General features: G+C 40.7%; 1 protein-coding gene across 5 annotated transcripts in view; it reads right to left on the bottom strand.

Annotated features, from left to right (window-relative positions):
- VMP1 (vacuole membrane protein 1) overlaps positions 1-14986 on the bottom strand; it is a 64315-nt gene that overhangs the window by 29884 nt on the left and 19445 nt on the right. For all 5 annotated transcript variants that reach the window (XM_035343150.1, XM_035343152.1, XM_035343154.1 and 2 more), the window contains 2 exons: positions 8065-8232; positions 3187-3318 (listed from right to left, as the gene is read on the bottom strand). In XM_035343150.1, the coding sequence (XP_035199041.1) occupies positions 3187-3318; positions 8065-8232 (300 nt within the window). The remainder of the gene's footprint in view (positions 1-3186; positions 3319-8064; positions 8233-14986) is intronic.

Raw genomic sequence — 14986 nt, 5'->3', positions numbered from 1 at the left:
CGCATGCATGACGCATTACCGCTAAGTACCTCGAGGGAAGCTGGCATCAAGCTTCATTTTCACCAGAAACCTCCGTCAGCTTTAAGAGCTTCAGCAAGACAGAGAAAAGAGGAGAGCACTTCACAATCAGCAACTCTTAAACGCTCAAAAAGCAAAAGCCCTGCACGTGTGTGTGGAGCCATGGAGCTGTGCTAGCACCGTGTTATTACCAATGTGCTGCCCCAGCACTAAGGAGCAGATTCACTTCCCCTAATTGCGAGGTTGGTTTGAACGGCTGCGCTGGGGATACTCCTCCTGCTCCAAGGGCAGCTTTGATACAAGTCACCATTGCTCTGGAGTTTGACTGGAAGAGAGCTAAGAGCAACTGAATGCCATTTTAAGCATGTATAATTCGTAAATACTGTCTTAAGTGTTAACAAATTGGGCCAAGTTGCCCTGTTTCTATAGCATGCTGGGCTCTGCATTGTGTGGAGCTTTGAGGAAAAAAAAAAAAAACAGCCGTGCTTGTAAACCGCACTCCTTCTCCAGGGCAAAGTCACCCGATTTTAACAAGAGCAGCCACGAAGCAAGTGAAGCTCTGGAGCTCACTTTATGTAACCAGGACAGGCTGGTCAGCATGCAGAGAGCCACCCAGAAAGGAGAAGTGAGTGTTCCTTTAAAATGAGGGGCTTTCTCTGAAGTATGCTAATGGAAAGTCCGAGGCAGACTTACACATCATCTGCAGGGTAATGAGTTTTCTCAAAGCCTCGCTCAAGGAGACAGGTCACTTAGATTTGCAATTTATGACACAAAATCCATCAACAGACTCTTTAAAGTAAATAGTATTTTACTCCGTGCAACTCTGAATGGGGCACTAAAACTTTAAACAGTTTAATCCTTTTAAGTTCCTTTTTTTCCTATTGTTTTTTAAACTGCCAAGCTAGCAAGCACATTCCCCCCTTACAGATCATTCAGGCTGGATGTTAAATTCATAGTCTATTCTCACCATAGAAGATTCTCATCTGTTTCTCAAAATTACCATTGTTTTTGAGAAACAGCAGCAACAAGCTTTCTAAACAAAACACACGCACGCAAAAACGTCAAGCCATTTGGCTTTGCCTTGTAGGCATAGAGCAGCTCAGCAGAAGTAGAAGGGGAAGCTATTCTTCAAAATCTAACACACCCAATTTCATGCCTTTCAAAAACGGCTGGATGAAGGGAGACCTTTATACTGAAAGAAGGCTTCTGTCATTTGATGTCAAACATTTGCGGTCTCCACGGCATGACACACTTGTCACATCCCCCGCTCTCCTAAGCATAAGGCTTAAACTTGGGGAATGGGAGAAGCTGATGTAGGTAATAACAACTGGTATTAAGCAATTTAAAAGTAGACTTCATGAAGTTGCGATTGCAGTTCATGAAGTTGTGATTGCAGGACAAATAGTGATAAACTATGCTTAAAATTGGGATTTACTCAAGGTCATAGGAAAAGGCAGGCCTGTCTCCCACAGACATCTAGCAAAAACATGATTTAAGCCAAGAGCAGAAAGGAAGTCATATTAGCAAGTGGAAAAAACAGAACTGTCAGTTTTATGAGTGCAATACAATTTAATCAGATTGTCAAAGCCTCACGTTAAGAGAATTTTATAGAAACCAAACCACAAGTGTAGTTTTAAAAGATTTTTTTTTCTGGCATTTCATCCACAAAACAACATGTTTCGATCCAAATTCAACTGCCAAGAAAATAAAATCAAAAGTACTGGTAAATAACACCATCATTTTCCTTAACTCATTACACAACGCACATTTAGTAAGGGCAGTCAATGCAGCTAGCTATATTTTGGCCTGTCCTGACAAAATGCTCTCTAGCAAAAAATTTTCTTTTTCTGCCCAAGAATCTTAATCTCACTGCGCGTTCTGGAAAGCGGCTCTGGCTGCTCTCAGAACTTTACATGCGTATAATTTGCTGGGAGAGTTTCTGTAAACAGAGATAGCATTTCAGCTCTCGAGCCATGTGTTTGATTTTTTTTTTTTTTTTTTTTTTGCAGCTAGGGATTACTTTGCAAAGCAAAGACTGACAGGAGGGTAAAGACCAAAGCAGATTTTTTTTTGCCACTGTATTTTTAAAGAAATAGAAGAGTTTACTACTTACAATAGCAGAAAAAAAAATCTTTGGAACTTTTTAGTAGAGGGAGGCTCTCATAAAACACGGGGATTCCTGTTAGTATTACTAGATTGCACTCGGTATTTCCAAAAGCTTCATCCATGATTTGAGGGAGCGTGGGGGTAGCGGGAAGTATTTATTTGTATCAAGGAAGTACCCGAGCAGAACAAAGTACCCCAGCAGAACAGTTAAAAGACAGCAGTGAGTAGTAAATAGCTTCTGCTGTTTGTGTAACGACAGCCTCATGACCTGTTTCTACCTAGTGGTTTTGATAGACCAAATACCAGGGTAAGAAGGAATAATATAGCAAAGAAAATCTGTGGCAAGAAGTTTGAAAAAAAAAAAAATAAAACACATTAGATTTCTTTTAAGTCATTATCAATAGCTTCTGAAGAAGATGCAAACTACTTACCTGAATGAAAAATTATCACCTGTAACATCTGACTCACGTACAGCATCAGTTGCAAACTATGCTGCAACACAAGCAGTATTTAATCTATCAAGAAAATAAGTTACAAGAGTAACAAAAAGGGACTCAGAGCAGTTCGGCTGCATTTTCACACCACTAAGAATATGTTCCCTTAGGCTGATGAATGGGTCGTGCACTGGCCCCTGAGGCTGTTAGTGGCAAGGCAGACAAACACCATTCTGGGGGGATACACTGACTGAAAATCATCTGGCCCAGGGAGGTTTGAAATGCAGCTATTCCACAACAGTACTTGTTGTAGCACCTCCTCTATCACTGATCTGTTAGCCTACTTTCTCCCTGCCTTTATTGTGCTGTTTTAGAAGCTCTAACTAGAAGTAGTATTTGTAGCAAATACTTTGGCTGCAGTACTCTATGTGCTTCAACAAGCTCTGTTCTCATTCTCCTGTTGCCAGAGGTATCTCTACCTGGTGGAGAATCTTCTTCCACCCCTGGGAAGTCCCTTGTGAACTTGCACCAACGGCTTTTTGGCCCATTCCCATATAATTGGGATGGTTATTTACTCCATCTAGTTGTTCTGTGTTTTATTCATTTTGTTGTTTTGCACTGTTCTTACTTGTGCAGCCTCTGCGTGTTCCAGCATCTCCTCAAATTCCTGGTACTCTTCATCATCAGGTTCAGCACCAGAGAGTCGGGCCGCCCTCGCCATAAAATATGGAGGTAGTTCTCCAATTGCTGTGCCAGCACCCTGGGAAAAGAATAATCCCGATTTATTTTTTTGTTTGCTCTTAAATAGGAAACATGTGATACACACAGGCCCTTAGACATTTCAAAAGATTAGAAGCCAGAGATATGTGCTGTGTTATTCCAGAAGAATTGCGGAGACCAGCTGCCTTGAGATGGTTGTTTTTATCCAGCAGGACATATTCCTCCTGACATATACAAAGACATTGCTTTGAGACCCCACTTTCCTCCTTCCCTAGCTTAGGGAAATTCAGCTGCTCCCAAGGCAGAGTACCACGCAGCAGGCCAGCAGTTCCCAAGCTGTGGCCTGCAAGGTCAAACTACGAGATCCGTGCATCCCTGGGGCCCCGCGAAGTGGCGTGCTGCCCAGCGGCAGCGCAGCTCCACGGCCCAGGATGTGCAGCGGGGAGGCTGCAGCCCTGTCACCGCTCTGCAGCTGGAGCCGGAGCCAGGCAGGCCACGGCCTGCTGCCTGCCCCGGTCCCTGACTCAGCACAGCGCTGCCATCTCACCCCGCCGCACGATGCCAGACACATTTGCCGGCATGTGACGGCCCTCGGAATAATCTGGGAGCTCCTCCCCTGTGCCGTCATGCAGTTTACTTGCAGTTTACCAAGTCATGAGACTTTGGGCGAGTGTTTATTAGAAAACAGGCTCGGGTTTTACTGCCGCTACGAGCAAGGAAAATAAGGTTAAGCAAAGCTTGAGCTCGAGTTTCCTCTCTCCTTAAGATGGAATAAAGAAAGCCGAGAGAAGCGGAGCCATGCTTTCATCTCCTTTCTCACCACATGAGAATTATATTTGTTTTCTCAGGACATCAAATGACTCATTTCTGTCTTGTGGGTCAATGCATCATTAACCAAAGAAAAAAAGAATAGGAAAGAGACAACTAAGATTGAACATATGGATAAACATAGGCTGATGAAACAGGAACTTGGATTAAAGTCAGAATAGTTTAAATATAGGACAGGTAATAACACAATAGTTGGGCAGCTCGTTGGAAAAGTGCTAAAACTGAGCAGCATGCAGATGGCTTTTCTTTCTTACGGTCAGTTGTAACAAACGCTTTTCTATTCCTTTGAAGCTATGTAAAAGCTTTTCAATTTCCTTTGTTCTCACTCTAGATGCAGCTGCATGCAAGGGAGAATTCCAGCTGCTGTGGATATTCCAAATCAACAGGTTGTGGTTTTAAATACCGCTGTTCTCTGCAGTTACCCAAACTGTTAAAGTCACAGTTTGAGCATATAAAGTACACAGCCTCACATGTTTACGCCTTGTTTTCCACTGAATAAAAGAATTTAAACGAGCACAACAAGCTGAACTTCATTAATCTGCCGGTTTCTGGCACAAGGGAAGATAAGCCTGCAAACAGTAGCAACAACGTTTCAGAAAAATTAAACTTGAGGTTATGTTCTCAGGGTGATGCAAGAACAAAAAGTCACATTGCTTCTCCAGGCTCTGCCAATTTGCCTTGGCTTCATTTTGTTAACCGAGGAAGAGGTTTGCATGCGTGTACTGGACGTGAACTTTCTTTAAATTGGATAAATCACATGCTCATTACAAAACATTTCAGAAGTGCAACAAAATCATATGATTTCATGTCTGCCTGAGATAGGTTCCTTAAGTGCATTTTAAAAAAAAGGCAAGCAATTCAGGGATACACACCAGTAACTATTTAACTTCTTTTTGTAACACTAGCTCTCTATTTTCACAATTTAACTTTGAATGCAATTTTACTAACAACACACCTGAAAGGTAAAGGCTGATCAAAATTCTTTTACACATGTATATTCAAAAAAGGAAACCGGGAAATTACTCCACTAGAAAGAGTCTTTTAAACAGATTTTTATCCTGGCCAGGACACAGAATGCCTGTTCTGCTAATCCTGAGCAATTAAACAATTTTATTCTTTCCCCTCATTTCTTGTAAAAAAAAAAAAAAAAAAGAAAAAAAAAAGAAAAAGAAAGAAAAAAAGCTGCAACACATTAAATATGTAGGGCACTATTGAATTCCCTGTCCCTGTGGGATGGAAGGCTGTGAAAACTGGCATACACCTAGCAGATTGTTTTTGAGAGTCCTTCTGCAGGCCAGGACTGGCGGAGCCAATTTTTATAGTGATTTTAAAAAGCATCATTTTCATTTCACCTAATAATTCCTTCGATACGGTGATATTTAATCCCAGTAACACTTATTATCAGCAGAAATGGCTATCACTGACATGCAGGGGACTAGTAATGATTTTAATCTCTGGAAAAAGCTGTACCTGGTTTAAGTTGGCTGAAACAGCTGCTGATGTTTTTGTGATCTGAATCAAATCCCTTGTGCAGATAAATCCCTGCACTCAGGCCTCGCAGGATACCTAGCCTGGACAGCTTTATAGTCAGAGGCCTGCAGAGTCCCCAGTGGGACCGTCCTGCTTTCAACATTTTACATGAAAACTTGTATTACTACCACCCTCCTGTCTCCCTCCAAACAATCAAGCAGATTGGCCAGGTTTACTTTGGAGCCTTTCAACATCATTTCACTTTACAAGTCTAAAAGAAACAGGCTTTTGGTGCAAGCACATCTGTACACATCCAGTAATTCCTTTTATTTCCAATTACCCAACATTTATGATAAGTTCAGAATTTAGATGCAATCAGAAGCTGCTGTTTATTAAAAAAAAACGTTGCGAGTTCATTCAATCATACCCAGATCAGGAATTATACTTACTATTCCTGATTTCACTTTAAAAGGTGAGAAGTTATTCAATTTAAAAAAAAAAAAAATTGTAAGGTTCTGAGTTACAAAAAAAATAGCTTGCTTTGTTTTCTGGAAGTCACTATTACTTTCCAGTTAAGTAGAATTTGTTTTTAAAAGAGACAGAATTGAAAGTAATTTTCTTCAACAGCTTCCATAAAATGTGAACTGGAATTAGGACAAAAGAAACATATTGGAAGAAGCAGCAGCAGTTGCCAACTTGATTTGGCTTACAGGAAATTAGCAAGCAATGTTTATGTACTCATGAAACATTCCAAGAAAGCATAACATTACACTAGACACCACTGGTAGACAGAGGATGCTCCCAAGGGAAAATCTCATGGAGACAGAGTTCAGTGAAAAGGTAGCTGACAGTGAATTTGAAGGCGAGAAGAAAGAAAGGCGGGGAAGAGGGGGATACAAAGCGTTCTGGCATGGTCCGATTTCCTTGTCCTATCCCTAGCCTGAACCAAGAAATGCTGCTCACATGAGACTGAAGATACCATTTGTTCTCCAGCCTGGCTGCTCAGAAGGACACAAGATCTCAGTGTTTGCAGCTCTATTCACTCATTTCTAAACTAGTTAATTCTCCTCATAGTTCAGTTATTTCAAATGCTGAAGATTAAGCAATGCATGTTTACCCCGAGTTACATTTTTATTTTGCAACCCTAGAAACGTAATTGTAAATGCCATTTTTATTACTCTAGTCTTCATTAAACAAACTTAAGCAGAAGGGAACCAGCATCAAAATAAAAAAGGAAAAAAAAACCTTATATTTATGGTCTTATAAGTACTTGTACTTCCAGCTATTTATCAAGCGTTCAGGCAAATCTGTCTTCTCATTCGAGAGACTGAAACTTAAAACATACTTTATTTCTTGAGTGGGCTGTAAGTCCACTTTCTCCGTTGTTATTTTGACATTGGTACTGCTGTATGCTACTTTAGTCTATGTGTACAACCTAAATGTAATTTTTTTTAGGTAGTAAAACTGCTTTTAAAAGCTGTTAGTGACTGAAGTTGCCATACTGTATCTTTTCCTATCATGGGAAGGTATCTGGGAATACCAGGGCAGACATCAGATACCGTGTATTTTCAGAATTTCCTCTCTGTACGTTTGAGCTGGAAAAACCAATAATTTAATAATTAAATCAGTCAGAACAGGAAGCCAGTAGTAAAATAAAGTTCATTTGGCATGCAGTTCACAGCAGATGCATCTGTATAAACTGCAGCTCCAAATCACCTACCCATAATGAAAAAAACAACTGACCAAAATCCTCCAAAAATCTAGCTGTAAAAAAAAAAAAAAGCTGCAAAAGGAATGAAAGGAAAACAGAAAGGAAGTTCTGATGACAGCATTTCCTAAGACCTTGATTCACTGAAAAACTAACCTGCTTTTCCTGTTAGAAGCAAAGAGCTTGCCATGATGGGAACAAGCAGAGAAACAAAAATAATACACACATTTTTGCGACATCGCACTATATTTAACCAATTTTATTGGTGTAACCCAGAAAAACATCTTAGCTATTGTATTAGGGTCTGAGTCCTTCATAGGAGTAACTGTAACTGCAACTTCACTCAAGTTAAAGGTTCAAAATTACTGAAATTATTTATTGCTTAACTGCATTCAGTTTAAGACCTGACAGCTGTAAGACCACTTTTAATGCAGATACCCTCTCTAAAACTTACCTTTGGCATCAACAGCTTTGAAGCACACAAGTATTTTCTGCTATAATGTAGAAATATAGTCAACACCACAGTTAACAAAAGACAATCCTGTAATAGGTTATTACTTTTTTTTAAATAGGAGATTAATACTACAGGGGATTAATACCATACAGCTAGTACAGAGAAGGCAGATCAGGAGGAAAGTAACTATTTATATTGCAGATATGTTACTGTTGGCAGTGTAAGCCATCATTATTTTGCTCAATTCAGGGATTTTTGTGTATTGCTGAACACGGAAACTAAGTGCATAAATTAAAATTCCTTAAGTTTTATAAAGCAAAGCTTACCCACATGCAGGCCTCCAGCCTGACTTTTGAGATGATAGCCCAGAGAGAGATGGATCCATCAGTTGCCTCCTCATCGGGGCAGATAATTTGATCAGGATAAGGAGGCTCAGGAAAATTAACTGAGTTACATTCATATGCAGCAAGAGTAACTGATGCTATGTGTGGACCCTGAAAAAAAAAAAAAAAAAAAAAAGTAATTTCAAATGCATTTTATGTTAGTAGTAATAAAAATTAAAATAAACACACTGACATAAAGAACCAAGGCTAAAACTTACTGTTTCTCATTTTGGCCATTAATGATGTTATATACATAAACTAGTTTTTCTAGACCACCTGAAGTGTAATTTTAGTTATTAATACTCTTTTAAAAAATTCCCTCTTTTCAACAGTTAATGTTAAGGAGCCTTTCAGTTCTTGCCATACTGTTGTACACTAGTATGATGTTGCTAAGGAAAAATAAGAATTCTAATTTCTTAAAACAGGAAAAATTTCAAAACTTTAAAATGGTCTCTTCAAGGTATTTATGGCCTGCAACTTTATTAGAGCAGGTGTTTTCCCTACTGTTGTTTTTAGAGGACGATTTAAATTCCATGTTAATTTTTTTTTTTTTGGAGTGCCTGGACCTTATCACATCTTCCAGTGGACCTTTGTAACTTTTGGATCTTTCCCCAAAAATCTGTTACTTAACCTGTGCTGGTTTTTCTATTTATACAAAAAAGTGACCTTACTGCTGTTTGCTAAAATAGTTTGAAATATAATTCAAAATTGTAATGTTATTTAAATGCCACATAAATGAATTACTTCTGGTCTCCAGCTAACAGTAAAAGATTTTTTTGGACAAACCTCCAAACAAAACCAGCATCAAAATTGATTCAGGAATTGAACTGCTACATAATGCTAAAATCTAAAAGGATTGCTGTTATTTTATTACAAAAGAAGTCAAAAGCAATTCAATAGTCTCTGGCCTGAGCTATAGATATTGTAGCTAAAACAAATCACTTAGCAAAAGGTTGGGGAAACACTGTTGGGGGAAAAGGAAAAAAATACCAAGATAAACTAAGCTGTTCTCATAAAGTCACAGATTTAAATCTAAAATTTTCTTTAAAAGCCAGATATATTACACTAACTTCTGCTATTAATTGATGGCTTTTGACATCATGTTTGGGAACTCACTGTCAACGATTTTCTTCTACATTTCTTCCTTTAAATGAGTCGTGTGCATTTTATTAAATCAATAAGGAAGCCTGATAACATTCCCCCAAGCTAGATTTATTACAGAATACCGAGGGAAAGAGAAAGTATGATTGACCTGAACACTGCCTAAAAATCCTACACAAGGCTCCCAAAGCTCACTTTGAAATGCAGGAGCAAGAGAGATTCAGAGGATCCTTCAGGCTTCATATGCACATTAAAGGGTCAAATCCTACAGGCCATGCCCCACACAAAAGGGGGAGCAGCTTCTTCGCCTTTCCTAGACTTACTTGGAAGGTTTCTGTTGCCTTCATTCATGTCAACATTTCAGGTCTCACTGTACAGACCAAAGCACAAGACCTAGATTATTACATTGACACTACAATTTATTTAATGGTAGCAAAGAATGGTGAAAAAAATTCCAGTTATCTTTTTCTGTATGACAGCTGTGACTACTGTTGTCACATGTACACAATTCAAAATAATACCAGTCATCTGGCATGCAATTGGTAAAAGAAAAGCTGCTCTGATACCAAGCAAACTGTTTTATTTATTCCTTGTTGCTTTACAGAAGACTAATTCAAGAAGCGCTTTTAGGCCTACTTCTGTGAATACTCACAATAGAGCCTGCCTATCGAGCTGAAAAACGAGGGACAGTCTATTCCCCAAAAAAATAATCAAAGGTTTATTAAAGTAAAATTGAAAAAGAAGAGATACAGAACTCGATACAAAAAAAGTGATGTTGATATAGAAGGAGGAATGAACAAGTGAGAGGTAACACATGCTAGAGCCATTTCGCTAGGCCGCAACGGCAATGGCCTCCTTTTTGGTAACAGCTGCAAGGCACTCCCTGTCCCCCCCAGTTTCAGATCTAAACAAATAATGTATCTCTATTTTACTCATGAAGGACAGAGGCAAAGAGAGAATTGAAACTTCCCTGAAATTACAAAGTACATTTCTGGTGAGCCTGGGAACCTCTTTCTGCACCACACAACCTCCAGGAGTTCAGTTCATCCCGTTCCCCTCCCTGATCTGACAGCTAACTTGGGACAAAAAGGTCTCTCAAGCCTTCTTCCCTAAGTCGTGGTTTTCACCTGCATAAATTTGCAATAAAAACCTCTTGAATATGAAATTTGCATGGAGGAAATCCCCATGTACTTGATTTGTAAATGACCATTTCCTATGTTCCCTTGCAAGTAAGGGTAAGCTTGCTGCCAAGGCAGTGAGGCACAGCGTGTGAATCAAGAACTACGATTTTCAGTTCTACAAAATTTGGAAGATCAACCACACTACAGTGTAACTACAGCCAGCTGTGATGGGAGACTGTTAGTTTCAGTTTTATAATAGTAAGAGACAAATGTAATCGGTACTGTAGTGAGGCCCCCACCCTCTTTGCAAGGTTTCACTGACACCGTTACGAGCCCTTCTCAAACTTCACGCAGGCAGCCCAGGGAAGCCACAGCACTCCCAGGAGACTGCCAAGACAAAATGCCTACCATGGGGACCGCTGCTGCATGACCCGCATGCTTTTGCAGGAGCTCCTTGCCATGAGCAGCTCCTCCCAACAGAGTTGCCATCCTTGGATGGCTTCAGAGCCTCCAAGTTTCACCTCCTGTTAGGAGAGCTCTCCCAGTCCTCAACGAACATCTGCAAAAGGAAAAATTGTACAAGGAGCAGCCAGCAGAAAAAAAAGGCATTTCACAAAGCTGCTGTAAATGGCCAGAGAGCCACCTGAAGACTACGCCAATTGAACATAATTCTTCCACTGCAATGTAAACAGTTCTATAATGGAAAAAAGTTGGAGTTATGGAACCCACAGAAGCCACATTTTAACTGGAATAAGAAATAAAGCATAAACAGTTCATTGAGAGTGATGAAGTGTGGAGTATTAGAATTCAGAGAGAGCCAAAGGAGAGCAGAACAATCCCGTGTCCTCCTCTCACAGCGGAGCCCAGCTGTCCTGCTAGTCGAACGGACAGCATCGCACAGCTTGGCAGGCTGCACGCAACATCTCTGACATCTGCTTTTGTTCTAGCTCTGCTCCGAAAGCTCACATCGAGCATCATGCTTTCACAAAGCTGGTTACCAAGCACCTCACAAAACAATGGTTGGCTAAACAGGACCATGGGTGCAGGGAGGGGGGAAGAGTGGGAGGGTCACTGGGTGTTTCATAAGAGAGGTGCCATTTTGCTTTATATTTAGCAATAGCAATGGTTTAAACTCTTAAAGGAATAGGGAACCAACTTCAAGAAGGCTCCGGGTGCCATCTTTACAAAAATCCCACTCAAAATGCACTCAGAAGTTTTCTTTATACTCCTCCCTGGGCTGGAAGAATTCATTCTCTCTCTTTTTTTTTTTTTTTTTTTTTTTTTACCCTCTTCAAACAATGCCTCCCCATCCTCTCTGCCTCCTCCTCCACATGGAGCTGCAGGCAACGGTCCGTGTGTTACCTCTTTGCAATAACTCAGTTTATTTCAACACTTCAGGGAAACCTTTAAGGTATCTCCTCTTGGACTCCAACGGCACCTCTACTTTTAAAAATAGCTTTGTGAAACTACTTCAAACCCTCTCATACCAGACAACAAATATAAAACCAGCCGATTTAGTAGACATGCTGCTTGCCAAACCAGGAAGAGTCACTGAAATTCAAGGCATGTAAGATCCTTGAACACCAACTGTCTTTTCTTCACCCTCTTCCAATGATTTTTTTTTTTTCAAATTGCAGGAGGCACCACCAAGGGCTAACACATAAGAAATTGAGAAACATTCTGCTGACTCGGGCGAGAAACATTTGCTTGCCACTACTGACGACCAGAAGGAGCCTGTGGTTAGGCTGGAATGTGATTTGTTAGAAATATCTGTACAATTTACAAATCAAACGAGACAAGAGTTGGTCATCGAGATCAACTCAACATAAATCTATATTTTAGCAATAGTAATTTAGGGGAGTTTGGAAATCCCTTTCTACACAACTGTAAAGTCTTGGAGAAGGCAGCCTCGAACTCTTGAACTCAAAGGCCTTGAGAGAATTTTCAGTTTCATGATTGAAGTCACCCAAGTTAGAACAGACACTGCTAATCCTTAGAAACAAGTTACTTTAAATGCTGTGTTATGACATGTCTAGAAAGCATAATCTTTTATTTATAAATCACACTTGGAAATTCATCACTGCAAGCTGAAGTTAAAATCCTTACAAACATGTTGATGTGCATTATATTTATAGCACAGAAGTCTTTACCATAAGGAAAAACGACTGAATATCCAATTAAAAGTGAATCACATTTCATGTTATTAATCATTCTGTGCATCTAGACTGTGAACAAAACCATAGCTACAAACAGACTCCTTATCAAATGCTCTTCTCTCACGTGCCCCTTCACAGAACAGCCATCCTGCCCAAGTGATATGAGCACAACAACGACATCTAATTTTAACCTTTTTTTATGTGGGGAAAGATATAATTTTAGGCTGCTTCTAATTTAGAAATATTTCACAAAGAAAAGTGATACGTCTGCCAGCAAGAAAAACACTACTCTGAACTCATTGCTGAACTTAATGTACTAAAAATCTGTTTTCCTCCACGGATACAGAGCTTTTCATACCAGGTTCAAGACTCAGCCCTTCCACAGGGGGGAAAACATGTCATTCTATATTTGATTAAGATAAATTAGAAAAGCAAAAGCTTGCTTCTCATGGGAAACATCCTGCAAGCATTGCCCCAAGCTGCGACTCATCTCATACTTATCTATGAAGTCATTACACCTCTCTAGAAAGTAACACCAAGTTACAGCATCTTTTCATCTCCGGGAGCAGTGGACAACTACCCACCAAGAAAACCGCTCTGCAATTACGTGAGAAAGACTGGACATAGAGGTGACTAGAAAATATGTCAATCTAGCCTGTCTGTCTGCGTTACAAGATTAAACTGTCTCGTGATTTTATATATTGCCTGGTAGGCAGCACAGGATGTAAAAAGGGTCTCAGAACGAAGAAGGATCCCATAACTAGAGCATCCTCAAGTGACATAACCATCCATCAGGCGGTCAGGGCTAGCTTTAGCACACCACCACACCATTTCAGGCAACATATTCATTTTACAGTCATGTGTCTGTTCGCAAGTTTCCATTCCCACTTGAGTGGAGCCTTGCCCCAGTGCAGAGCTGATGGAAATTCCAAACGATGAGCCACAAGCTCCAAATACAAGTGGAGAAGAACCACCAGGGGAGCAGGCACGTGGTACCTCTGAATGCATAACAGGGCCACGTTGCTGCTTTGAGGAGTAACATGAAAAGCAGACGCATCATAAGGCTACGGTCATGGCACAGTTGGAAGAATCCAAGTTCATACTCTGGTGCTGACAGAAGACAAAAATAATCTGTCAGCGTTTTCTCCTCGCCCTTCGCTAGCCACCCACTTGTTATTACTGAAGAATAAATCACAGAATCTATTCAAATTGACAGTAGGAGTGATGATTGGCTTTAACATCTCCAATTAGAGATCGCCTTGCACTGTTATCATTTTTTCCAGCCTGGCTCAAGGAAGCAGAGACAAGAAAAGCACAAAGTTCAGGCCGAGCATTAAAACAACAACAACAAAAAAAAACACAGCAGCAACTCCAAGAGAACAAGTGAGAGGAAAGCAGAATGCGACCTCCCAGCAGTTATCAGACAAGGAAATCACGAGCAAATAATGAAAATAAGGTGTCAGCACCCGAAAGGTAAAGTCCATCAGCCCCTGAAAGGAAAAGCAGGCACACGATCACCCCACTAACCCCTTGGTGCAAGTTCAGCTTGCTCTATACAGCTTAAATGTTAATATGACATCAGTGGTGTGCAGACTTCTGAAAAGCCACAGTAAGGTAGCTAATCCTGCACAGATGGAGGAGATTCACGTTAGCTGTTTATTACCACAGTTCCAGCTTTAGATAAACTGTCCAGATCCTGACGTGCACCACTTCCAGCAGCGCTGGGGGCCATATAAGGAACTCGCAGCCCCACCGCTTCGGGTTCTGACTCACGCGGCCCGGCAGCTCACGGTGGGGCAGTGCGGGAGGTTATTGCTTCCAGCTGCTCCACCAGCCCCTGCCACCCTCACAGCAGGGCAGGGGACCGGCAGGGGCTGCTCCTGAGTCACCAGCACAATGCCATTTTTCATCTCAAGATGTTTTAAACGCGAGGAAGCCACCGGGAGATTTAAGAAACTCCCAGGTTGCTCAACTCATCTGGCAGCGGCGTCCTGGTTAATGCGTCGGGCTCTTCCAGCTCATCAGCGCGTTATTAATGTAAATGCTGCAGTTCGAGCAGAACAGAGCCCATGTGAACTGTAAGCAGGAGTTCCCATCAAGGGATGGTGAGCAAAAGTGATTTTTAAGTTGTGTTGATTCAAGTAGTCCAGGATGTTTCAGTTCATTGTAAAAAGCTTGGAGCAGCTGGAGGAAGTTGGTTTGAAGAGATGGAGGAAACAAATAAAAGAGTAAGAGTCACATGCGACCCTCGTACCAACAGGCTCCACTTCAGCTTTACAACTAATTTCTGTCTTCTGCACCCACCATGTATTTTGCTTTCAACTGCCTTAACTCAATAGCAGTAATCTGATCACAGATATGAGACAAAACCATTTTTTATTTCATTTGCTGGCAGGTTGACATGTGAATTGAAGAACAGCAAGGACTGGAAACGAACATCTCACTTAGCAAAAATCATTCAGCACTGGGAAGGGGAGCACTGCTGCG

The sequence above is a fragment of the Oxyura jamaicensis genome, chromosome 19 (assembly GCF_011077185.1).
Source record: "Oxyura jamaicensis isolate SHBP4307 breed ruddy duck chromosome 19, BPBGC_Ojam_1.0, whole genome shotgun sequence".
Classification (NCBI taxonomy): Eukaryota; Metazoa; Chordata; class Aves; order Anseriformes; family Anatidae; genus Oxyura; species Oxyura jamaicensis.
This window is presented reverse-complemented; position numbering and strand designations above follow the sequence as displayed.